Source organism: Diadema antillarum, unplaced genomic scaffold (assembly GCF_040938485.1).
Source record: "Diadema antillarum isolate AM-2024a unplaced genomic scaffold, OU_Dant_1.0 seq00000089_RagTag, whole genome shotgun sequence".
In the NCBI taxonomy this organism is placed as follows: Eukaryota; Metazoa; Echinodermata; class Echinoidea; order Diadematoida; family Diadematidae; genus Diadema; species Diadema antillarum.
The window spans coordinates 481,420-509,066 of NW_027271179.1; the positions used below are offsets into that span (position 1 = coordinate 481,420).

The 27,647-nt window shown below is 37.6% G+C and overlaps 1 protein-coding gene across 1 annotated transcript; it reads left to right on the forward strand.

The window, feature by feature from the left end:
- On the forward strand, positions 1–25,997 carry LOC139726563 (uncharacterized). The gene is made up of 4 exons (XM_071637554.1): positions 1–396; positions 23,299–23,509; positions 24,078–24,080; positions 25,738–25,997. The coding sequence occupies exons 1-4, from the start codon at positions 394–396 to the stop codon at positions 25,995–25,997; spliced, it is 477 nt and encodes a 158-aa protein (XP_071493655.1). The 5' UTR covers positions 1–393.
- The last annotated feature ends 1,650 nt before the right edge of the window (positions 25,998–27,647 follow it).

Genomic DNA, 27,647 nt, shown 5'->3' on the forward strand with positions numbered 1-27,647 from the left:
CAAGGCGTTAGCTTCGTTGACTTCGGGAATCTCAAGTCTTGCCTCAGAAACAAATTAAAGTTAGACAACATGTTTTGACGACACGCTGTGTACTGCCAGTTCTCATTTCTGCTAATTTTGCGTCTTATTTTAATTTTCGACACTGAGAAGACCGAAACACTACAAGAAGGTTTCTCTGCACACTTGTTCAGCTGGTCTGGGACTGATTTGATTTTCGCATCGCTGAAGGGGTACTACGTAGCACGAAGCTTTCCGTTGTGTTTACGCTGATTACAGGGTTATATCGTCATTTCTGAGTCTGCGTTTTTGATGGTTTGAATAGAACTTGAGAAGGTTGAGCCTGGATGCACGTTGACTGCTGCACAAGGACCGTTGCAACCGAAGTTATCCAGGATGGTAAGATAGTATTTATTGTCATATCTAAAGATATTCTTTTGTACGTAACCTTTTTCGCAGAAACACTGAACTGATACAATAGTTTGTGTATTGTGCGCTGTATGATTCCTTTGTTCATGTGTCAATCAATGTATGTGAGTCGAGTATCTCGAGTCATTTACCTTGATAAAATCAGTTAAGGAGAATGCTTTACGGTTTTCAGGATAATTTCTAATGAAAACTATAAACGGTTCGTTGTAAGTCATGGTATTTTATTTTTTGTGTCATTCATAGTCATGTTTCAAATTAACCACTTGTATGCCACATTAGTTACCTGTCCATAGGTTTGTGTGTGACATGTGTGCATATTTGACCCATTGAAACAGAAAGGGTTAGCAAGAGGGTTAATGCTTACTGAACCGTCGACCATCACTACGATAACTTTAGGTCTTGACGACCGAAGTTAGATATTGATGGGATATTTCATGCCCGTCATTTTCTTTCTTTTATTCGCCCTTGCTTCCAACCGTTGCTACCTTCTTACATTCTGTTTCCTGCCTACCAAACCTGCCCCGAGGCCTCGAACTTTTTAAGAGCCCTTCTTCATATTCCTCTGTAAAATTATACCCGTGTCCTGAGGCATATATCTACTACCACAGAATCTTATCTATATGCGTTATTCATTATTCTCTGATATAAATCTGCAGTCGTTGTGGTTTCACAGAAACGGGCTCTTGGTAAGTGATGTCTATCAGCCTCATGCTATGGCTTTAGCCGTAATAAGCAAACAACGTAGGCCTGATTATCTTTTCTTACGCGTAGACAGCTTAATTTAAAATTTTGATACGGCACATACCTAATGTTCCCGAAGGGATAATGTTGAATTTATATAGCACTGTTCATCTCGGTGTCATTGTCAAAACGCTTTACGAATATAATAGAAGTGCAATTGTAATTACTACGAGTAATTATAGTAGTGTCATGCTAAAAACGTAGACTGTAATATAAAAACAATCACATATCAATTTAGCAATATAAAAAAAAATTATTTAGAAACATAACAGCAAAGTATGATAACTTCTCAACATAAAAATTTGAACTCAACATGAGTGATGTCATTTGTTATTGTTGTTTTATTCGGTTCCAGAAGGTTTGTATTTGTAGTTTGACATAGGAAAACAGGAAAAAGAAAAGAATGAGTCTGTCGCAATTAATGAGTTCTACTTTGATCTCTTTTTGAAATACGTAGTTTATGTTATGGTTCCTATCATTGCCGGAGTGTTTTTTGGAAGACATCAAATGATATCATTTAAATCAAATAGATATCTTACGGCAGAGTGGTGGAGAAATCAACTCTGTTACTTTTTTTTCTTTTGTGGGAATGTTTCATCAGGTGGTAATCTCTTAATCACTCATCCACTACTACTTCCAGATTCAAGAAATTCAACATCTTTGTTGATGATTTCATGCACATTGTCACTAGTCGTCTTCACAGGATAATTTATGTTTACAGCTACTACTATGTTCTGTTCTATGCACGAAACAAAAAACGGATATCAATCCGAGGACGGCAAATTATTTAATTGATGATATACATCTCTCCTTGAAGCAAATGCGTTAATTTCACGATGATAACAACTATGCTTGTGATGTTATACAATTTTCATCATCATCATCATCACTATAGTCTGTATCATAAAGATTATAAATTCAATTCTTTATGCTTTAAAGGGATTGTATAGTTTTGGTTGAGACCTAATTTCAAGTTTCTAAATTTTTTTGGTGAGATAATGTGAAACTTCTTATGAAATGTGAAAGAGCATGTAATTCTATGAGGATTTCAAGGTTTATTTGACGAAAATTTGTTTTGAAATGGCTTAGATATCCAAAAAAAAAAAACAACGATTCTAATAGAGTGTGGGACCCACACTTTATTATGATCGCTTTGTTTTACTTTTTTTTTAAATGTTTCAGTCATTCCAAATCCGATTTTCATCAAATAAACTTTGTATTCCTGTTAAAATGGTATGCTCTGTACTATATCATAAGTGTTTTCTTGGTATCTCGCAAAAATTTAAAAGCCCAATTCTCATCTCCACCAATACTGTACCATCCCTTTAATCTCCTTCTCCTCCTCATCGTCTTCATCACCATTTCAAGGAGAACTAGGAGCACGCAGGAACTCTGCCGAAGTTATGAGGATCAAAGTATACGCAATGAATGAACTTATCTAACTCAAAATATTAATTCCAGTTTAGAAACCTACTAAGAATGATACTGGTAGAGCTTCACTCTCGATGCCTATGTAAACAAACACCTAAGTAGCCCAGCACCGTTCGCGCACACACGCCGACAGACAACTCTCCAAACAATCGCTCTTCATTAGCAAGCAATGAAAAAAAAAAACATAGACAAGTTATATATCATTTGAAAGAGGAAAACAATCTCTTTAAGATGGTATATAACATGATGCCTTTAATGCCTAGTATAGTCATAGTACTCAGCGGAAGCGAATGACGTCATTCATTAGCCATTTTTTTCACTACGGGGTATTCCGTATGTGGCCCCTGCGGCGTTCGGACGAACTACGGAATATCCCGTAGATGGCCCGATATGGGTTAATTAGAGGAAATCATGCTAAACTGTAAACTTGGAGCACAATGAACTCACTTGAGCCTGAGAAATCCCCTACTCCATGTTTCGCTAAAACAGCTATGATGTGGCTTCGTCGATTCTAAAGTACCTTCGAATCCTATCTCATAGGTAATTTTAAATGATAGCATTGTCTTGATAAACCCATGACGAGTTAAAGACAGTTGTTGTTGAAAGTAATCCAAATGATGTCTTGGGGTAACAGCTAGGAGAAAGGTTAAAAATTAATCACTCTGTAAAGATGTTCTGGAATGTGCAGGTTCCCACAGCATTGTGGGGTCCTACCCAGGTTAAAGTAATTTTCATCTACCAGTCTACCACGAAAAATAGGACGGGACCCTATACCCTATATAGACAAGCATGGGGATCTTCTGTACAGACAGACAGCCAGACAGACAGACAGACAGACACACACACACACACACACACACACTCACTCACATGGGCACATGGGCACATACTCAGGCGTAGACACATGGACATGGTACTAAATGGTTTAAAAAGAAAGAGAAAAAGCCCAGGAAATCTCGCTAAGTAGGTCAGGTCTCGTTTAAACCAACAGAGATGCAGACGAGAAGGCGTAAAGTCTGGCTCTGGGAGATCAGTTGCTATACTAATCGAGGCATCTCCTAACTCTTACGCCGGTCGTCATGGAGGGTGTGTGACATTCTCCTTCCATCCCATGAGGCACTTTACAACGCATCATCCTTTAACTTACGAGGAGTGTGAGATGCACGTGGGCAAGGTTCAATCACATCCAAGTCATGAGAGTAGCTCGTTCGAATAGGAATTCAATTTTTTGCAGAGTATGTTTACCTCTTCTTCGTTTTGCATCTCACAATCGTCTTAGTACAGCCTCTTTGCTCTATGATCACTGATGCCTGCGATTATTTATAAAATAATGTAATTACTTCAGCGAACGGAAAGTGCTGTAAACAAATAAAGGTGTGATCGCACTTTCCCCACACTGGCAAGTGTGTTTCTTAAAGGACCCGTTGATTGTATGTAGAAAGTAACGTTGGCACAATTTCTTAGTCTCCCCTTCGCGCCCCATCCCAACCCCACCTCGCGGCCTATAGATGACAATGACTGTTTGAAGCTTTCTCGTTGTCATTAACCCATTCCATCCTGAATTCTGAATTACCCATAGACTTAATACAAAGGCCACCCAGTTTCCGTAGGGAATGAGTTAACAGATACTCCAGCTGGTACATGGTGTAGAGGCTGGACAGGGAGGTGCTAGAGGAGAGACAACTACCGCTCTCCTTTAAAGTCATGCGCGGCACCGTCGAGAAGTTATGCGTTCAACTACAGGTGTTACTCATGTGCTTTGACAAAAGAGAGCATCAATAATCGGGACTAGCTTTTTCACATCTAGAAATACTTGCCCATACTGCAATTCGCTCTCTCTTTCAATGTGATGGCAACAGTGAATTTGTGTACCTTGAATTGGAGCAGCGAATCAAGATGCAGTGTAAAACTGACAATTTTAACAGCAAATAGTTTAAAAGCACGCTGGAACACGCTTTAGCGGAGTACTTCATTTGAAAGATCAAAATATCCCAGATTAAAAGATAGAAAACTAACATGCGGAAATGTGCGCATTACAGAAACTTGATAGGTTTTTAAGAGGGCCTAATTTTCATTTCATTTCGATTTGCGCATTACGAAGAAACTAGAAATACATGTTTATGATATTGAATTCTTTCCTAAACTATTCTAAATCAATTAGAGTATTTCATTTAAAGTTTTACGGTGAAATAAAGCTTGTTATTCAACGAAAGGTGAAATGCGTTGTTCGTCTCCGAACTTCGTCTTGCAACTAGAGCGGTGCCGAGGATGACTTAGAAGCGTAGTGGAATGCTAGACATCCCATTGTAACGCCTTGAACCCAAACATGTGTATGCATGAATTACGAAGAGTTGCCACACCATCTCTTTAACACCTCCCTGGAACGTCCAAGGATGCGTAACTTCAATACTGTCTGCTTCCTCATGTTCATTGACGGACATATTCGCCTTCGTTGTAAGTTAAGTGTTTCATAGTTCTCACACAAAGGTATCTGTTTGTGTGTGTGTGTGTGGGGGGGGGGGGGGGCTACCTACATTTAGATATTGTCATCACTCTCCAAACTTCTTACAGCTGTCATTCTTCTTTTTTAATTAGAATTTACTTTCTATGCGCTTACAATGGATATTACATCACTTGCCTGCGGTGAAATTGTATAAGATTCACCAGCCTTGCATAATCTCCCCTGTGCAATCGTGATGATATTATGTAGTATGTGGTAAGCATTCTTGCCAGTTCGCAAAAAGTTCAAGGAACAATAATTTTTCTCATTAGTCAAATCGACAGGCAGTGCAATTTAAAATTTCTTTCATCCATCTATTCATTCATCCATCCTCTAATGACAAATGCTCACCCTGCAGGGAATATCAGCCTAATTGGGAAAAGAAGCAACCTAGGGCTATTGTTACTATACTAAATGTACATATAGACCTATGTATTCATCTTTACCGTTAGTCTTTGCGATGATACCAATCATCACTTTCCATTTACCCATCTCTCCCACCCTCACGCAAACACACACACACGCACCCCCCCCCCAACACACACACGACAACAACAACAACAATAAACGTTTACAACGTAGACACTACGTAATTTAAGAAAATCCTATAACTTGTTGTTGTGGCAGTGGAATAAATCAACTGATAACGTAATAACAGATAAATCTCTATTAAATTCATCCAAACATTAAAATGAGAAACAGACCTCAATATCGTGCCTTTAAGCTCATTCTTATTAGGTAAATCTCGTCTCTGTTAGCTTTTAGCATCGATTAGAGGGAATTTGTGAGGAAGAAATTAATGAATACGACTTTTTTTTCTCTCTCTGTCCATTTGGCAAATGGTTATCTCCATACCCCGCAAGAGTTAGAGCCCCGAGACGCTGTAGCGGGTGCGTGGTGGGTGGAGCGAACAAAGGAAACTATCCCATTCAGCTTTCGAAGATTTGGAATGAAAAATGACGAGGGAACATGGCGCGGGATAAATATACCCTGATCGTGATCTGCGTCGAAAATCCTCGGCGGGCGCAAGATATGTTGGTAATGATGACGTCGTCGTGGATCTGGGCGAAAGTGTTCGATGATGCCGGGTGGAATAACAGAAGCACTGTCTTCCCATGGTGCTGATAGTTGCAGCAAATTATTGAGGATTGCTACTGACCGGGGTAAAACGAGGTCATGAAACTTTATGTGTAAAGTCAGTCCTATATTGTGTAGGAAATCCTTGTCTATAATAACCTTTACTATCGTCTTAACTGTAATTGCAGGCATGGATGCAGTTACGTAGTATATATATAAATACATATATATTTATCTATTGATATATACATATATACAGATATATATGTATATATATATATATATATATATACATATATATGTGTGTGTGTATGTGTGTGTGTGTGTGTGCGTGTTCGTGTACCTTCTGTTTCTACAGTTATATTCTAGATTATAAATTAGATTGGTTTTATGACTAATTGGATTCATTCTTGCATTACTCCTACTAGCAAGATGTTTTTCGTATCATTTTGTGGGAGTTATTTCCTTATTCTTGCGTGGAATGATATTTGATTTGACCTGATCTTATTTCATTTATCCCTCTTTACATACATGAATACATGTATAACATTTAGTCAGTTGAACAAAGTTAACGAATGTAATAGTGGGAATAGTCTTGGGAACAGGTAAAATGATTGATATAAGCGTGCGGCATTGTTCATCATCGAGCATTATCATTTTATGCATATTGAAAATTTGAGATTTCACGTTAATGCGGTTCAATGATAAGATACAATTTAAATGAAACGAAGGAGATCATCATCACTAGCAGATGCTCAGATATACACATTATGCGTTTTATGCATATAAAATTATAACCCATGGAATAATTGCTATAGCTATTGATCAGTGAGATATTTTTGATGTAGAAACATGAAATTACAATAGTTTTGTCTATACCCAGGAATTCTTCAAGATGGACTTTCACCATGAATAGACTGAACGGACTCTCTAGTTTATGTAACCATGCAATCTGAGTCTTTTGATGCAATTCAAACGTATACAACATGTACAATGGTAGCTATCCGTCAAACAAAATCGTGCAAAACAGCAGTGCTTCATAATCATTACACAACTTACAAGTCTACCTGGTCAACCTGGATGATTTGGCTGCACTTGAAACATTTTGTACCACGACGTTACATGATGACTATTGCTTTTAGTAGTTGTGTGTTTATCATCAGAGATCTTTAAGGAAGTGGAGGATAATACTTACTATACACTTTCTGGTTTCGATCCAAAATACCTTAGATTCAGCACTAAAATTCCGGATGGAAATGTGTACAATACAAAGGAAAGATAGATGTAATGGATAGATGGATGAATGGATGGATAGATGAATAGAAATAGATAGACAGGGAATATATAAGTAGATATATGATAGGCAGGGAATTAATAAATAGATAGATAATGGGTATAGAGTTAGAGAGACTTTCACGAAGAAAGAGTTTATCTTATGTTTTAAAGCTTAATTCGTCATTGATCATATTGACTCTATGATGGAGAGAGTAACAGCATGGTATATGTTTGCGTTATCGTTTTCGAATCGAGCATATTCACATTTAGTCATAGTTTTCTGAATTGAACATAATATATATCCCTAATGAGACAGAGTCATTTTCAAGACAATGAGACGTACTGTTGGTACATTCAAACATAGATCAAGTTACGTGTTCGATAGACTGATAACAGAATGAAAAGATCTATTGTGTTGATTCAGAGCTATTTAGGATAGACATGACAGAGGAACAAACGGTGATCTGACTGAATTACAATAGAGTGCTTTGGTGGGATGGGGATGCAAAACGCTGTCTCTGAATAAGCAAACAGCTTGTAGAGACGTCAATCTGAAAAAGATAAAAAGTATAAGCTTATTTATATCGTATATATGAAGCGAAAGAGAAGCCAGGTTATCCGCTGTTCTGGCGTTATTGCGCTGATAACAGTAGATAGTTTAGCTATAAAAGGTGCGGTGAGTTGTGGTGCTCAACTAGCATGCGGTACGACGTGCCTTTTTTAATGCATGAGTTGTGTTTACTCAATGGTTTTATGTTGAAAAGACTCATGGAGAGTGACCCAAAATAACTTATGCTAAAAGGAGTCAGAAACCAACTAATCTTCGTAATTTGATATGATTTGTGCTTTATGATAGTGGATTTGAAAGGGAAAACTATATGCATGATTTCATTTGTTCGGGGAGGGAATGAATTATTTGGTCCGTGGTGTCGCATACATCTAAGGGCGAGGAGTTTGGGTTAGTTAAATAAAAGTCATTGCGATGGCGTGTGGGACACGAGTGTACATTGCAGCTTGAGATGAATAAAAAGAATAGGTAGTAATTTGTTGATGCATACATGGAAATAAAAAAAAGCAGATTTGTCGGGGCAAAGATTGTGTTCTTCTATGATTGTGAGTTATTTGAATAAAGGATTGGTATGAGCTAAATAGGCAGTTCAGTTTAGTTCAGTTCAATGACATTTGTTTCGAGCAAACGATGTACATGAGTGAAAGTTAATAACGATACGATCAATTTGAACATGCTGGGGGCGCGTGTCTAGAAATAAAGAACTTGTGTGGAGTGTGGCGGCCCTTGACATAAATGAATATGATATGTAGTGATAAACGAAATTATGATAGATGGAGATACAAAACAGAGATAAGGAAAAGGACAGACAGACACACAGACAAGGATAAAGACAGACGAAGACAGCTAGGGACATACATAATTATGACCTTAACATTGACGGCAGAATTCGTTAAAAATTCGAATAACTTTTTCCTGCGATAGAAATCACGAATCAATTCTAGATTTATAAAGTTTATACCACACATAGTATCACAGTAATTTACATATGGTAAACATGTGAAAACAAGAGTGTTATACACATTTAAAGGACTTATTTCTTAGCTAGTATATAGGTTAAACTTCCAAAGAATACCAATCCTATTTGAAATAGAAGTACATATTCATGAACTTGTTCCTTGCAGGTCAGGTCAAGGATTACGGTTTAAAAAATATATATAGACTTTATTTTTATAGACAGAAACACTTTCAATAGAAGTAATATGTGAATGATTTAGAATTGGTGCATATGCTAGTACAGATCGTATCTATACATTCAATGGCAATCTATTGCGTTTTTGCCAGTTCTGTATTCTGAATGTTAATGAGAGTGTTTGTGGATTAGTGTGAACGGAATATGTATTTGTGTCGTCAGTAAATAATATGAAATTAAGAAAATGTGATGAATTTATTATATCACCATTATTTGAGAACAAGGATGGGTCTCAGAATAGAACCCTGGGACGCACCACATGTGATATCATTGTGGGAAGAATTTTTTTTTATTAAAAAACTGTGTACGATTAGAAAGGTAGTTTTCAAACCAAGAAAGGACAATACCTTTTATGCCTAGTTTTGATAAGTTATATATTACGATTGTATGATCAGTTGTAGCAAAAGCTTTGTCTAAATAAAAAAAAATCAAATAGTTTGATCTTCATCAGACAAGTTGTTAATGATTTCATCCGCCTAACTGCATTATGGCATACTCGATTTATAACATAAAGTCCTTCTTGAAGCTAAATTGGTTTGGGTTGAGAGGTTGTTATCGACCAGAAATTTGTAAAGACGATTATAAGAAAAATACACGTACTACCCCAATACTTCGGTCCTTACACTGGCTTCCTGTAGAAAAAAAAGGTATTAACGTCAAGATTCTTCTTCTTGTCTACCGTACATTGCATAAATTTGCCCCTGCCTACCTTCAAAATACTCTTCATCTTCACCAAACCCCACGAAATCTCCGTTCATCGAACTCACAAAACTTACAGGTACCTCGAATCAAGTATAGTTGGGGGATCGTACTTCTCATACATGGGCCCAAAACTTTGGAATAGCCTTCCAAAATCTCTTCGACAAGCACCTTCTATTGATGCATCTAAAAAGAATCTCAAGACCTATCCTTTCAATTTAAATTGACGATTGGGTGATAATATTCAACTTAAGCAGGATCAACCTTTTTGAATGCTGGAATTACTTCGCCAGTTTTCATGGCGTCTGGAAATGTTCCCAAAATAAAAGAAGGATTGAACATATTAATCAATGGGGAGATGATTATTCAGCTGTCCGATTTTCCTTAAACTTCAGCTGATATGATCAACTAATATTGCTACTTACACTAATTTCAAATTAATATATGGGGTTTTGGTTCCCTTTAAAGCAGGTTTACACTTAGTCTATCATGGCCACAAGATTTATTGGTTTCAAAAGATGGCACAATTTTGATAATTTAATTTTCCATGATGGGAGGGATATGGATGATTCAAAATGTTCAGAAATGTAATGAGTAAAATCGTCAACATCAGAATTAGAAGCTAACTCGATATCAATAAGATATTCATTGAAAACGTGAGCGATCTCTGATGGGTCCTTAACATCAATCCATCTTTAGTTTTAACATCGGTAAAAGTTTGTAGCGTATAAGAAAGTGAATTGAAAGCTTCATCTGTTTACACATGGTAGTGTTAGTCACAGCCTGTATAACCTTACAAGCTAACGAGAAAATGAGATGCGGCTATCCCTTTACTATTCCCTCTTTCGTTTGTTCTCAAAACAGATTGTGATATTATGAAAATCATGCTTTTTTTGGGTCGTCAATTTAGAAACTGCAACACCTTTTCCCCCACGGAGTTAAGGTTGGGACGTTGTAACTGGACTTTGTAACTCTGTAACTGGATGTGAATCATGTTCAGGCCAATAAGAATCTGTTTTGTCAAGTAGTAGATAATAATGACGATTATACATCAATTACTACTTGTACCAAACATTCACTGTTTTGTGAAACTTTGTGAAACGATATTATTCTTATTTAGAGTTTCATTTCATAATTACTGTCATTCTCTGTGTGTGTTTTATTCTGTTTGAACACCGGTCCAAGAATCCCATCGTGACCTGTCTATTCCATTTCGCACAACGGTATCCCGTGTGTATTTGTCTTATATTTCATTCTTTCACTCAGCTTATCGCACTAATGTGTTTTGCTATAACAATTATGTAATCACAAATCGAAACTCCGTGAAGTGCGCTACTCCCAACTCAGGACAGGTCGTTTTGTTTAACAAAAACTAGAGAAATAATTGAATATAAACACACAGGAATTTCAGTGCCCTCTTCAATATTGTCTGACACGTCCTGACATACCTTAGAAAAGCCATTGAAGTTTGATGTCTCGCCGCGTATCTAGATAAGACAGGTAAACACGTACACACACACACACACACACACACGCACACACACGCACACCCCCCCCCACACACACACACACTTGCAGAGATGCATTTGCCTAAAGAAACATGCATTAAGTGTAAAAGAGGTTTCAAGATAAAAAGGTAAAAAGAATAGAAAAAAAGAGGGGCAGAGGGATTCGAAAAGTCAAGAAGTCGCTAATGTATCTCACTGACGTGTAAATTGTTTTTCTTAATAGCCATGTCCTCCGGGGACACCTGCGCCCTACAGACACACGCACGCGAACAGACATACGAGCACACACACATACATATATAGGCCCGCACGCACCCACACTATACAGACATACAGACAATGACGTGTGATGAAAATACCCATGACTGGCATTCCTTTAAGGTTGAAGTTAGTAGAGGTCCCTGTATGAACATGATGAAATCACCAGCAATGATGTGATCCTATTCATCTTTTGTAAGTGGTTATCATCTTAAGATATCATTCATCCGTTATGGTAGACATTGTTCTCAATTTTCATTTTAAACTGTGAATACATAAAACATGAAACAACAAGCGAGACAATCTTCTTCATTCAAAAAATGGTGGCAATTTGTGCTTCGGAGGAACCACGTTTATCCTGTTCAAAAAAAACAAAACAACTCGAATTTTAAGGAAATCTTAAGAGGTGTGGGAATAGATATGTTCTGCAAGCCATAATGGCCTCTGGGTTCCGATTTGGGCCAAGCGTGTGTGAGCCCTCGCCACAGCTCATTATACAAACTTATCACAGCTATAATCAGGGTCATTGTGTGCCACTGGGTTCCACGACATTTTGCTTCTGCGACAATTCTCTTGAAATATCTGCACCCTAATCCAAACATAGATTCCACTCACAAACATAACCTCAACCCTAGTCCGAATCTTCACATTAAACTAGACCTAAAAACCCTATCACAACTCTAACCCTAACACTAAGTCTTTGAAGAAAATATCAAAGATCGTAGCAATTGCCGTAGGAGCAAATGTCGTCTTACCATGCCACCGACATGAAAAATGAACTGGATGGTGTTAGATTTGGAAGAGGGCTATGAGACAGCTTAGATTATTGACTTCAAACATTCCCTCGTCCAGTATACAAACGCTCGAGCATTTTTGTCTGCATGGCCTTTAAACAACTGCTTTCATTAATGACACTGGGACAAAAATAATGTATAATCTCCTCCATTATAAACGCGGACCATCTGAAATGGGCGTTCATGAACCTCTGCTATTGACAACCATGGTATCTCAAGCTTACAGACAAGCCCTCTTATAAAAGTGTGTATGTTTGTATTTCTGTGTATGAAATGAATAAATGACCTTTCAATGCGCGATCTTCGGAGGCAATATCAACTCATATGATACACACGTACAAGCTCGTTTTCAAGTAATTGTTTGATAACAAGCTGGCAGTTAGTCACTCTCGATTTTACATTATCAATCAATTTTCCCCTCCTTACCAGGTCTTCTAAATTTGTGAAATTGTGCATTCAATTCCCAAATTTCACACGTCTCCATTAACGGCGTTCTGGACACACGAATCGAGTGCATACACGTTATGCTGATCACGTTATCGCGAAAGACTGCTTTTCTTTGTGTGTTCCCCCTATATCAATCAAACTGAAAAGCATTTTTTTTTTTGTATTCTATAGAAAAAATTAAGAGAATCATAGACACTTTTAGTTTTTAACTCTGACAAGATTCTGAGTATTAAACTAAATGTATCTAATTATTTTTATTGTTTTTTATCTGAGACGTGACTGTATAGTTTATACAGCTGTAACTTAAATTCAAGTGTTCGTGTGTGTTTGTAAGTTTGTTTTTATCCGAGAGTGACATGAATTTCCATTAGTGCCGGAGCAACCAGTTTCGAGTTTTCCATTTTCTTGGCTGGAACAGAGATTAGCATGCATAAAGCGAGATGCTTTGTGCCCACTGAACGATGACTACAGAGATCAACTTCCTGAATAGGTTCAAATCCGAAAAAAAGGGAAAAATGAATAAAGAAAAATAGTGAATATTCATTTGAAACATTGCCAAATCAGCCAGGGGTAAAGAGATTTAATAATCAAGTTTTTGCGTATATATTCACTTAGAATTAAAAAAAAAAACCCACACACACCATGAAATCAAACAACAACGACAAGCATCTCGGAGAGAGACAATGGTAAACATTGATTTGATACATCGTTCAGTGATTTCCTTTTTAACTCTTGTTACGATCTCACTTTGATCGTTGCATGTAAACGGTCTATGTTCCGGTTTATGACAGTGTAAGGTTGTATGCTTCGCTTTAACTCTCTCATTTCATACCACTGGTATCAGAGTTACTTTGTTGCAGGGTCCTGAGAACGTTTTACCAGTTCTCCTAAAAGATATATCGTCTAAAGAATAAACTCTACATTTCAGCGATAAACTCATCGCAAAGTCGTTGTTGTTAGTTGTTACTTGTTAGTTCACAAACAATGTAAACGAAATTACCGCTCATGAAATGTCTTTTCACGGACTCATCAACGTTGGTACGTTCCATCCCCTTTTTTGTCCCTTTGCTAGAGAATTACACGCCATGTTGGTTATGACCAGGGGTTACGCTGGACATTAACACTGGGCAAAAGTGTACTTTCAAGTGTCGGCCATTTTGTCACGTCTGGACACAAGGGGCGATACATTAACGAAAAGGTCAATCAAATTTAGTATTTTATGATCGCAATGTGAAGACAAGAATACAGTAATCTCCCAGGAAACAGCGTCTCTTTTTATCAGAGCTTGAATTTCTCCCCCTTTACGTGCAACAGTTATCTGAATCAGTCTGGTTGTTGGTATTTCAAAGAACTATGACTTCATATACTGTGTAAACTTTCTGCTGGGAATTTCACGAAGCTAGGAGACGCATTCATCACAATCATAACTCCGCAGACATGCTAGTGGGCGTATGTTGCACGCCTACTCGCCCCATCCTGCGAATATGATACACCTTTCTCCCTTCAGACCTATGTGCCATGAATTGTAATGTACAACGCATTACTTAGTCATACTTTCGAACAAAAAAAAATCTCGGCGTTCTCATTTACTCGAACCCTCTCTCTTGCTCCGAATTTGATCCATCAACGAACAGAAATCATCTTTCTAATTGATCTTAAAGTTACCACTGTCTCCAATTCAAGAGATATCATCTCAATGTTTGTGTTCATTTTTATACATATATGAACACCGGTGAAATTTAAAGTAATCCGAGATCAAACATAGACGTAAATTATGTACATTTTTTGGACCCTGAGATTTCATTGGTTAACACCATGATGTGGAATCTCAGCGAGGAGATGACTTAATTAACCCATAAAATCTCCGATCATTTTAGACACATAACCCCGCTTGGATTATAGAAGTCAAGATAAAAAAAGGAATGGATGATGTCTTGACATCATATCTACTATAATGCTACTTCAGCAACGATGACTCTTTATTTAGAGGAGTTGTACCTGAACGGTTTGAATGAGAAAAAAAAGTCTTCATATTCTTTTTCTTTTCAACAAACCAGGGCTTTAGAGATTAAAGGCAGTAATATAATCACTTGAGTTGCATTTGCAATCATAGCTGATACTTTTTTTTTAACTGGATTGTAATAAAACTGTCACTGTATGACATTTGATGGTACCATCTAAGTCACTTGAACATCGTGTGCAGCTTCCAGTGAAGGTAACGGCTTTTTCACGTGTCTTCAGACTGCTTCACTATGTTTTGCTACGAATTTAGTGTCTCTTATAAGCGTGTGCCCGCTTGTAAGAGACTGTTCTTGGATCCCTCCCTCTCTCTCTCTCTCTCTCTCTCTCCCTCTCTCTCTCCCTTATGAAAAATATACCTGAGTGATCATATCCGAAGAGTAGGTGAGATTAGCAAAAGAAGGTTGCAGGGTCAAGACAAATGTCAAGGGAGAATGTGGGATTTATCATTTGTGTCAAAAATTACCAAGATTGGTAAGGGATATGTTTTGACAATGCAAGCACGTACCTCATGTTCCCTGTCTGTAATGCAGCTGGTATAAACAATGCTAAATTATGACCAGCAATTACCAATAAGAAGACAAGTGAATGTTACTTAAAAGTTTGAAATCATCTCTTAGTTACCTATTTCGTAGTAGGCCCTAGGTAAGTTATAATTGACATAATTATGTGAGAACTCGTCGAGGCACTTTCTCTTCTGGAAAGCTTGGAAGTTTTTCTTAACTCGAAAGATATAAAGATTTGTTTTGAGATGCTGTTTTCCCCTTGCTTCCCAAATAAAAGCCGAGAGGGAAACATTGTACATTTCTGATCTGCCGTTTCAGCGCTAGCCTGGTTTTCTACGTCGGATATCCAAAGCATCAAGACTGATCAAAGGAATAACCAGCCACATTGTAAACATCGGCGAAGTTAATCTCATCTGCGATGTCATCATTTGTCAATACACTTTGGTCATTATTTTTGATAGTCCTCGTCAGCACTCTGGGAGGCTGTCCAGGGCTGAAGGAGTGGCTGAAGATACAATTGTATAATAATGTATGGCTAGTCTTTGATATGGTCATGCGTCACAGATCCCTGCCCTTTTTCTACAAACCAGGAAATCTATTTATATCCATGTATTCGATAATTCATTCGATGCGTGTGATACCAAGGAATGTATTTAGCTCGCTGGTTTTCCAGGAATCGAAGCAGGTGTTTCTCTGGCGATATTGCATCAGTCATAAAAAAACGCGTATTCTTTCACATATTTCAACTTCCGCCGGAACAAAGAGGAGAAGACACTCACCACGGAATAATAAAATGCTGCAAGTTGAGCGGCACTTGCGTAATAACATGCACTAACATGCAGCAGAGACAATGTGCGAGTTGTGTATGTGACAAGATTAGACAAATCCAGGGTTGAAAGAAGGTTCTCCAATGACACATTCCATCACAACAAACATCACATTCTTGTCAAACTTTCTTTAATTCTTGGATTCTCTTTCTCATCCTTCGCCCTTTCCATGATCTATAGGGCTGTCTCGTATGGATGAGATGGCTTTGATTTCTAAATGTTCGCCTTGTTTGTTTTGCTTCATGATCAATCAGGATTTAAAATGCCCGCTAGCAATAGGGCACAGTCAATAAACATCCCATGTTTGAACTTGATACTAACCACATTCATACCATTGTACAACGCCTACTGAATGTACTTAATACTTAGTTTTCTCGTCAATTTGTCCCACTGAATAAAGTGAACACAAATATCTACTTCGTAACAGATCAGAAAATATCAGTATCTTCATCCCTGTGACTACAGATTTGAAGTCCTGTTATTCAAATACAATCATTATTTTGTTCTTCATGTTACACAGCAGAAAATGTAATTATAGCAGCGTAAAAAGAACCCGAAGGCCATACCTCATTGGTGGGGATGAGGTTCTACAGACTCTTCTTACGCAGAATAAGCTTAGGGTCCAATCCTTGACAAGATGTTTTACCAACAAGTTCGTTTTACACGTGTGCACGGCTACTTGTCAATGCTAGGTGAAGGCAGGGTTCCCTGGATGAGGAGTGTTATTGCTAGGAGGCTACCCTGACAGCCCTACCTAAACGAAAAAAGAGTATGGTGTTAATATTTGCATTATCGTACAACGTTGTCATAATCGCTATATGTACGAATTACCACTGTTAATATCGTCATTTCACAGTGTTAATTAGCTATGTGACCATGCATCACAAAACAAACAAAAAGTCGCACCCTTTGATTTTACGGGAGGACTCAAAACAGGTGAAATGGGTGGAGTTTTTCATATTTTCTGAAAGAGCTATCCTTCTTTTACATTTTTTTCTTTAGTTTGGGATCATAACACAAAGGGGAAAAATGAGTTTTCAGCAGTTTTTCTATACAACTCTTTTTAGGGGGGAGAGTAGAATGATCAGGTTTATATTGGAGGCCCCCTTTTATTTATTGAAATCCTTTGTACTATTACCACTGCTGATATTATCATTTCACAGTGTTCATTACCTAAAATATTACGACCATTCTTATCATTTGTAACAATATACACTGCACTCCCGTTATAACGAACACGGTTATAACGAAATTCCAGTTCCAACGAAATGAAAATCCAGGTCGCAAATTATCGGCTTTATATCTTTTATTGTTTACTTGTTCGGTTATAACGACATTTCGATATAACGAAAGAAAACTGCCGGTCCCGAGGATTTCGTTATAACGGGAGTCCACTATAGTAGTAATAGTGATGGTAGTAGTAGTAGTAGTAGTAGTAGTAGTAGTAGTAGTAGTAGTAGCAGTAGTAGTAGTAGTAATATTAGTAATGTAATTGTAATGATAATACAATATTAGTTATGAGACTTTGACGTCGAAGACCAAGTGTAAAATGAACTCTGATTAACCTTCAAAGCGAAAGTCTTGAGAACAGAAGAGGGAAGTTTGAATGGATGGTGTTCCTTATTTTGAGGTTTCATTGATCTCAAAATAAAATACTAGTAAGGTTTACTATTCAGAAGATTCATTATTTGGAAACACACAAATTTTGTTTGCCTAGATATTCGTTTATCCAAAATGGAATAAGGTTCGTTAAACCGAAAATGAGAAAACAAGAAGAAAAGGTGTACGTACTAACGAATCTTTGGAATTACGAACTTTATTTCGTTTTCAAATTAACGAACCTTTAGAATCATAAACTTGTTTTTTGTTTTTTCATTTGCGGATTAAAGAACCTTCCGAAAAAAAAGACCCTTCAGAATAACGAACTTTTAGAATAATGAACAGTCGGAATAACGAATTGTAACCAGATAACCGTATGAACAGTGGTACAGTTTTCAGCTGGCAGCTGATTCAATGAATACTCTACTGGCCTATACAGCCATAAAATGGCTCAGCTTTCTTAACACCGATCGTTGCCATTGTTTACCCACTGTATAGCGATGGAGGGCCAACCACAACTGTGGATACACGAGTATGACGTGTGCACAACTAACACAATATGTGAAACAAAGGCAAGCAAAAATGAAGAGTGTTCATACACAATATGCACAATACGTACTCTTGTCTACTCTATGTAGTCCCCTCATGAATCGATCGTGCAAAATGAAAAAAAAAGTGGGGTGGGGTGAGAAGGAGGAATAAAATTTCAGGTGATTCCCCTTGTGTTCACCATGGACCTACTACAAAAGTAGGTCCCTGTACTCGCTCTAACAAACAAAAGACATTTTAATAATGTAAAGCGAAGAAGCACATTATAAACAAAATTTTTTACAAGTACCTAGGGTAGGCTTTCATGCAATAAGAAAATTGCTGTCTCTCTGATTCTCTCCGATAATCTTCTTCCTTGGCAAAGAGCACACACAGTCGCTGTCTCGCTGTCAAAAAGATCATAATTTCGATGTCGTCAAGCTGACACCATCGTGCCTTACCGCAACAAGGGGTCAAGCAACTAGGGCTTCAAATCTCCGAACCCCCCAATTCCCTTAGGCTAAGATCAATGCACACCCCATTATGTAGGTCTGAGTAACGACTCGTTACACGGCATGGATAACGTATTACCATACACTGCGGGGCTAATCAATTCAACCGAGAGTCGAGATTCCTCGCCGCGTGTTCTTTTTTTAAGCTTACTTTCTTTACTTGTGTACATTTTTGCCTTGCGAGCAGCAACCGGAAAGTTGTGTGACACCCCCCCCCCCCCAATTGATTTAAAGAGTTCCTTTCTTGTGACGTCACGGTAAGAACGAAAGGGAAGGATGAATAGCTGCAGGTGTAATGCTACGAGGAACGGAAGTGATAATGACGTAATATAGATTTATCTGTCCTTGATTGACCTACAATATTCCTATTCATCCTTGTCTTCTCTGTAATGATCCCCTATGGCCTGCTATCAAGCCGTCATTTGTCCAAGCCCTTTGCTGGCAGAGTCGTTATCTATATGGAGGCCTGCATGAACGCAGTTTCTATTTGCGTATCAACAAGAGGTCATCAATTGAAGCGCCACCCGGTTTTTGCTTTGTACTGGTTACCCGAACCGTTGACTGTGTCACATCAATGCCATGGTACTTTCTATAGTCAATCCTTTTACGAATAATTTCCAAGCAAGGATTACATGTCAGTTAAGCTGAAATAGAAGGGAAAAGGTGTCCAGTCGTACCAAGTGACCTACAATCGAAATGATAGTGTTTTCGCTGCAAGCTGTTGATCATCTTTGTCCGATTTGATTTAGTTTAACTTTCTTCCTGTTTTAATATCTGCCATACATACATCCTAAGGAGGAGTGATATTCTGTAATTGACAATATTTTAAATGATGATAAGACTCACGTATTAATGATCTAAAGACTCATTTGTTCGTTTGTTTGTTTGTTTGCTTGCCTTTTGTCAGTTTCCCAATGTGAAATACTTTAATCCTGCTCAGCAGTTTCATCACCTCATCTCTTTCCCTTTTCTTTATATCCGCTGACCATTTCACTCATATCACCCTAAGGACTATTTCAAAGAAAGTTATGAACATCAAATCCAAAATGTTTGCCATTTCACAATATGTATAAGTTGTGCTTCAACATAATCATTCTGAATTGCCTAATAACAGGTCTGCATGCCTCAAGTCACAGTTTGGTGTAACCTACGACTGGGTAAACATGTTCATTGCATGCAACCAAATGCACATCAAAGGTGTACCTATATCATTTATGAGATTACGGAAAGTCGCATCCTTTTGTTTAGTATACCCTGTAGTAATACCTTAAAGGGGTTGTATAATTTTGGTTGAGACTAAATTTCAGGTTTCTAACATTTTTGTTGAGATAATGAGAAACCTCTTACGAAATGTGAAAGAGCATGTAATTCCAAGAAGAATTCGACGTTTATATCATTAAAATTGTTTTTGAAATGGCTGAGATATCTATAAAAGAGCAATCCTAATAAGATATGGGACCCACCTTTTATTATGATCGCTTTGTTTCACTTTGTTTTTGGATATCTCAGCCATCCCAAAACCGATTTACATCAAATAAACTTTGAATTCCTCTTAAAATTGCATGCTTTGTGCTATTTCATAAGTGGTTTCTTGGTATCTCGCAAAAAGTGAAAAGTCCACTCCTCATCTCCACTAATATTGTAGCAACCCTTTAAGTATTGCAATACTTCATGAAGTACATAAACAGCACACCATATTATAATATTTTCTCTCAAACAATATGCTTCATCTTGTCACTGTTACTTCATAATCCATTTCACCCATAATGCACAGATTGGATGCTTCCTCGGCTGTGTAGGCCTATTTCTCTCTCAATTGGATACGAAATTTTCAGGTCATATCATTTGAGTGATATTCGATATTTTAATCTATTTTTACTGCTACAATCTGTAAAACAGAGTCAATTGAAAATGGATTTACAATTTGCAAATATATGTACATTTGCCTACTTCACTCGGTGTAGTTTTTTCTTATTCCCGCACTCCTTATTCTCAAGTTGCTCCTCTGTTGTGAATGATTAAGTTGCTTCTCTATTGTGAATGATTATTCCATAATCACCACTCCATCCCAGTCTACCGTGAAAATGTCCTCGAGCGGCTATGGTAATCAACTCTTCGATTTTCTCCCCTTCAATACAGAGGTTGTCTTTCCTATTTTGAGAGTTGTTCGCCGTGGCTCCGGAATGCCAACTATATCAAATTGTAGATCAGAGCAGGTGTTACCATGTTTGAGATATTCCTAAGTAGCCCCACCATATACAGCTGGTGTGCACTACAATCAGCCAGCTACACCTGAGGGGAATTTGACCTTACCTGACTACGGAGCTCATTGATCACTTCGAGTCTGCTTTCACCCATCTTCAATCGGGTCTATACCAAGATTCGAATATTGACGCGACTACACTATGACACCAAACTGTCATGCCTCTGAGCGTGGGCGTAATCAATAACTGTTTCCACTCACACCATCCGGCGGTTAATGGACTGTTTTGCATGCAATAACAACGATAACGTGTTCCTTTGTGATTGAGATATATGGACAAAAAAGCTGTTTTTCCTTTTCTTTTTTTCAATTACTTGTCTGTGATTTCATAAACTTGTGGAGTCTTATCTATTCATCTTTTCAATTATCATAATATTACATTAAATTTATCCAAAAAAAATGGCAGTCCTCGCAGCAAATTTATTGCTGCGTTAATGTCAACGATTAAAAGAAAATAATGACTAATAAACTGGGTACAATATCACAACGCAGTCATAATGATTGTGCAGATTGGGTATAATATATATCGCATTTTCTGTTTATGTTTATCTGCATCATTATTCTGATCTTGAACTTCATATACATCAATATATCTATATATATCTCACATAATATGTGTTTGTGTGAAGGCATAGTTGCATAAAGTGTATGCCATTATGCATGCACATACACGTAAAACAGATTTTTTTCTTGTATCTATGAATTTGTGATCCTTTTGCTTCAAACCAGAAATATATGAGTATTCCTGATTTCTCTCAGATGCCATGTTACTATATTTACGACGAAAAAGAAATCCGTCTGAATTGATTTAGGAGTCACTAGTTCTGACACCGCAATCCTGTAATACAATAACGATGCAAGAAACAGTCTGGGTTGATCTATGTTAAATGAAAGCAAGAGATTATTAAGCAGATGGGTGAAAATTGAGGTGGTGTTTTCTTCCATTTTGTTTCCCTCTAGAGGGAGAGGGAGACAAAATTGATCTATTCTGGAAGGTCGCGTGTTCTCATGGTTAATAACGCATGATAAATTAGCACGCATCGCTGTTTGTGTGTGTGTGTGTGTGTGTGTGTGTGTGTGTGTGTGTGCGGAGTGGTGATGGTGGGAGGGGTTGTTGCAGATGGAAAGACGTATTTCAAGGCCTACACGTGAGGAAGGAATACGTCGAAGCATTTCGTTTATAGAAAACTTGAGTGAGCATAGAATCCATACGAAGAACACACTGCCGACAAAATCAGCGAAATCGGGGGGGGGGGCATTTCAATGAGCGTTTTGTCTGACAAATTTGTCTGACAAATTTGCTCTCAGCCAATCAAATGCAAGGATTATGATAGCTTATAACAGTTTGTCAGAGAAAATATCAGACGAAACGCTTCAGGAAATGCCCCCAGAGCTAAAGACATATACTTGTTATTACTTCTTGTAAGTTTTACCACTTAGCTAACGAGCAAGTTCAGAGTTGGCTCATGTAAGCATGATGGGTACATGACTTTTTTTCTTTCTCTCTATCTCAGTTGGTTTGGCATTTCAATTGTTTCACAAAATGCAGGAGCTTGCCCGACGAAACAATTTATGGAATTCATCAGTCATATTCAAACAAAGAAGAAATCCATTTCATTATTTTTAATTAAATGTATTGACCATCGTTTTTGTCTGTTTGTTTTTTTTCTTCGATATTCCAAATACTACTTTTGCTGTCAGGTGCACGTGTTTGCCAACACCAAGGATTATTCTATTCATGTTTAATCATTGCATCATCATGATCACAGGTGCTTATCTCAGCGAATTTAAAAGCCAGTATGTCTTGTTGGTACATATGACTTTTTTTTTTCTTCTGCTCATGCACAAAGTGGAACCCTGCACTAACTTATTGGGCTGAACACATTATACATAAAGGCATGTTTAATGGTTCCTGTTGCTTTACACATTGTAGTTTGTTTGTTTTGTTTGTTTCTTTGTTTTTTTTTGCTAGCGAGGTATCTAACGCATTGAAAGTGATATCATAAGAAGTTTCTTGTACTGTTTTCTTTTTTTTAAATTAGAACTGTCAATAATTTTTCAAAAGGATGTGGAGCATGATACTTTAAGCGGTTTTAAATTCCTCACTTTCTCCCCATTTGATGTACAGATGGTAGAATGGGGCAAAGTGTCAATGAGGGCGTCTTCCAACAACAAGCTGATAGTGGTCGCTGTGGCAGTTCTGTTGCTGTGCGTCTGTGTTGCGGCGGGTCAGGGATGGCACTGCGGACGGGCCGCCCAGACCATCATGTCAATGTGCGATAGCTGCTACGCCAGCCTCGACAAACGAGGTTCATCGAAATCATCATATACACCAGCAAGTAAGAAGACAACGTGAACAATTTTTGCTTTGAATGTAATAAAGTGGTAGGGTTGAGAAAAAAGAGATCATAATGAGCTTTTTCAAATCAATGTTCGACGTCTGTAATAAAAAAAAACAACCTCAGAACCATTCATTTTCTTGAGTTAATTTATTTCGTTACTCATAACGTTGAAATAATAGACAAGTCCTACACTAACTCAACCTCCCCCCCCCCCCATCTTCCCGCCGCCAGCATGGTGATCGAATCCATTTTTTCGGCATTTGCCATGTCTAACTTTCTCTCACATTTGATGGTACTCAGTCACAAATTACGTGTGGGGTGTGAATGCTAACTGTTGTTGCATTTAAATTATCTTTTGCTACGGAATACACAGAACACTGGGAATTTAAGAACATTCACAGCAGTCTTTCCTTTTTGAAGGGACTCAAATTGCATTAACCATTCTAAAAACACGATACATGCAAGGAATGCTCCTTTTTATACAAAAGTCGGGTTACTCTTTCAGCTATGATACGACGCGTGCTAATTTTCATCGTTAAGTGAAGCAAATGTGATAGCCGTAAAGAGCGTCAGGGGTAGGATCTATTAATGGAATTCTTTCTCAGGTGGTCTTGCAGTAAGTGATTGCCATCGAAAGGAGAGAAAGAAGTGAAAAGGACTGTGAAACACCATGAAATACAACATTCTTTTCCAGCAAACTTGTATAGGGTGAATAAGATAGGTGGGATGTATCTCCCCACCCCCTGCACTGTTCAGCGGCAAACTGTCAAACAACAAAGTGTCACTTTTCATCGAAGCGTAATGTCCATGTATTGTATTACATCGCCTTTATGTCATATTCGCCATTTTCCCTATGCCTTGTTCAGCAAATTAGTATTATCTAAAGCTATATTGCCCAAGACTCGTTAAATAGCACATTTCTGCCAAGCCCGTTTGACCGTACATGGTTTAGTTACAGAAACATTGCACGGCTGTAAGAAAGTTTTCTTTATCTGTCTGTTTGTCTGTCTGTACGACTCTCTCAAAATAAAAGAAGAAATTGATCAACAAATGAAATGTTAATAATGATAAAATATATTCACGAGTATAAGATGTGAAGAGTTTCATTGAAAAAATTGTCTGAACGCCATCTTTGAACAATCTGAAGTACGTCCGTCATCAGATAAAGACAAATAAAACCTTTCTATAGATATCTCACTTTTAACATATCAAGGAATATCAAAGTTAAAAAACGTTCGACTTATCATATTTGATGCATATGTGTGTATAGGTCAGTTGTATCAGTAAACATGCTACATATAACAATTTTGCAATAAAATATGAGAAAATATATCTACAAGTAATTTTTTTCACTAAACCATAACTGTAGACGGTTTAGTCCATATAGAAGCAATGTTTACATTTGTATATTTTACGATACTTGACATTGATGATACTGATAAACACTGGTTGTTTTTATCCCTAACTCACATTTCAGAACTATTTTGAAGCACTAAAGCTGGGTTTTTGTTTCATCTGTAAATGGTGAATAATTAATTTAATGTCTCTTGTTCAAAGCGGTAACAGAAATTGATTGAATTAGAGAATTTTAATTTCAACCGTAAGTCGATAATTCACAAAACAACAAAAGAAAGCACTTTAAAGGGATCGTACAGTTTTGGTTGAGACCTAATTTCAGGTTTCTAACATTTTTCGGTGAGATAATGAGAAACCTCTTCTGAAATATGACAGAGCATGTAATTCTATGAGGAATTCAACATTTATTTGATGAAAATTGGTTTTGAAATGGCTGAGATATCAAAAAAGAGCGATTCTAATAAAGTGTGGGACCCAGTGACTTTATTACGATCGCTTTGTTTTACTTTGTTTTTGGATGTTTCAGTCATTTCAAACCCGATTTTCATCAAATAAACTTTGAATTCCTCTTAATGTGGTGTGCTCTGTACTATATCATAAGTGGTTTTTTGGTATCTCGCAAAAAGTTAAAAGCCCAATTCTCATCTCCACCAATACTGCTGTACCATCCCTAAGACGTCGAACATGCAGGACAGTCCACTGTTGGTAGTACGTGTACAGTACAGTTGTAGTTGCTGAATCATCATTATTGCTTTGTATAGGGCCTATATGATGATTTTCTTGCGTAGCAAAATCCTAATATTGTTGAACGATGGTTTTAAATCCAAGTCAATGTTCTCTTTTCATTCTTTTCTCAACTCCACGCAGAGCCTTCCTTCACAAACGAAACGCAGCGCACTTCCTCCGATCGGCAACGCGAGTTTTGCATACGCCCTCTCTCGGCGGGGACTCCACGCTCTACTCCGTGGAGAGGAGGAGCGGGCACCGCGGATTTGTCAGCGAGTGCTGCAACGCGTCCTGCGAGCCGCGGGAAATGATCCTGTACTGCTGCGAGGAGAGGCAGCGGAGTGGGCGGTTTTCACAGACTCCTGAGAGCATAACACGTAGCAGACCTAGTACCAAGCAGTAGTAACATTTCAGATCCACGGCAGCTAGGTTTCAGTTCATTTATTCAGTATCAATTCGATAGGTGCTTCTGAGGGAAAAAAGAAATAACCTAGAATGCGATGAAATAGGGCTGCACTTTTATGATTCTAGATTTCAAATTTGACACCGAACAAAGCCGTTAATAAGTAAAAGTAACTTTATGAACTCCATGAAAAGACGAGCCTCGTCCAGTTGATACAATACCCGAAAATAAATGCACTCATGCCCTCGTAAACTTTACTGCAGTAAAACATCACTGTCATAACGTTCAGTAAATTGTGAGTATTATTTTGGTCGTACAGAATGTGAGAAGGGTTCAGGTATGGGGTCATATCGTGAATACCCACTCAGTGTGATTATTCCTGTTTTAGCATTTAACTATATGCAAGCGGTACAACACAGTATAGACATAGACCCTTATTCTGTAACCACTGTCTTATGAAATTGGGAAGGTTAAAAAAATATCTTGGAGTGAAGATTTTCCCAAGTACTGTGCCAGTGCTTGTGTTTATGTTAATGAAGTTATTTGTTATGAAATAATTTTTGCGACAGTACTCATAAATTATGACTACATAAATTTGTCAATTCATTATGACGTAAACATTTGTGACCCTGCATCACATGACCAACAAAAAGTCTCACCTCATGATTTTACGTGAGAACTCCAAAAAGGTGAATGGATCAACCAAGTCAATCTCGTGTTTTCTATATTTTCTGAAAGAGCTATTCTTCTTCTACATCAACCATTTTTAGGTTTTGGGTCATACAATGAATGGGAAAGTGTGTTTTCAGCAGCCTTTCTCTGACCCTTTTTTTTTTGTAGTAGAGTTGAGTGACCGATATGTCATTTTTCATTTCTTGAAAATCCTTTGAACACCCTTTACTTTCAACGCTAATAACTTTTGAAAGGAGAATGCTAACGCCTTGTAAGTTGACATTAATCATGGACAGAATTCCAGGTACGTTGTAATGATAATTTCTTCAAAGTTGCTGCTGCGGTGGTTTACTTATTAAATTTGTCCCATACAGCCAGCACCAGCACGGTTTGGTAAAGATTAAGCACTTGAATATACCCTGTACTTCAGAGCCTCTTTTCTCAGTTCACGCTTTTTCAGAGTGTGCGCGTTCTCTCCAATAGTACTTGTACTTAGATAAGCTTGGAGAGTCCATCTATGTTCATTTTAAAGCTTGAAGAGTGTGTACATACTTTCATAATCTGCCCTTAACTAAAAATCCATGTCTGGCGACTTATTGTTGGTTTTGTGCAGGATTACATTTGGTACTTTATTCATGCATGATTCATTACCACAAACTTGTATTGACATTGATCGGACATTTTGAGTAATGTAGTGACGGGTAAGCAATTTTGTAAGAGATTTGGACAAAAAGAGAAAAAAAGGTTACACTTATTGATGAATCAATTTTTATTTCAAGTTTTCAGTGTTTTAGCGAGGAATGGTTCCCCTCTTACTTTTGGGGAAATTAATCATAATCAAAAATTTATGTCACGTGCACGCGAATAGTTTGAATAAAGTGACGTCTGATTTCGCTTGGCTCGTGTGTTGCTTGTTGAAAGTAATGATGTACAGTACTCGTAAAAAATAACGGCTACTATTGTTGGGGAACGAATGAA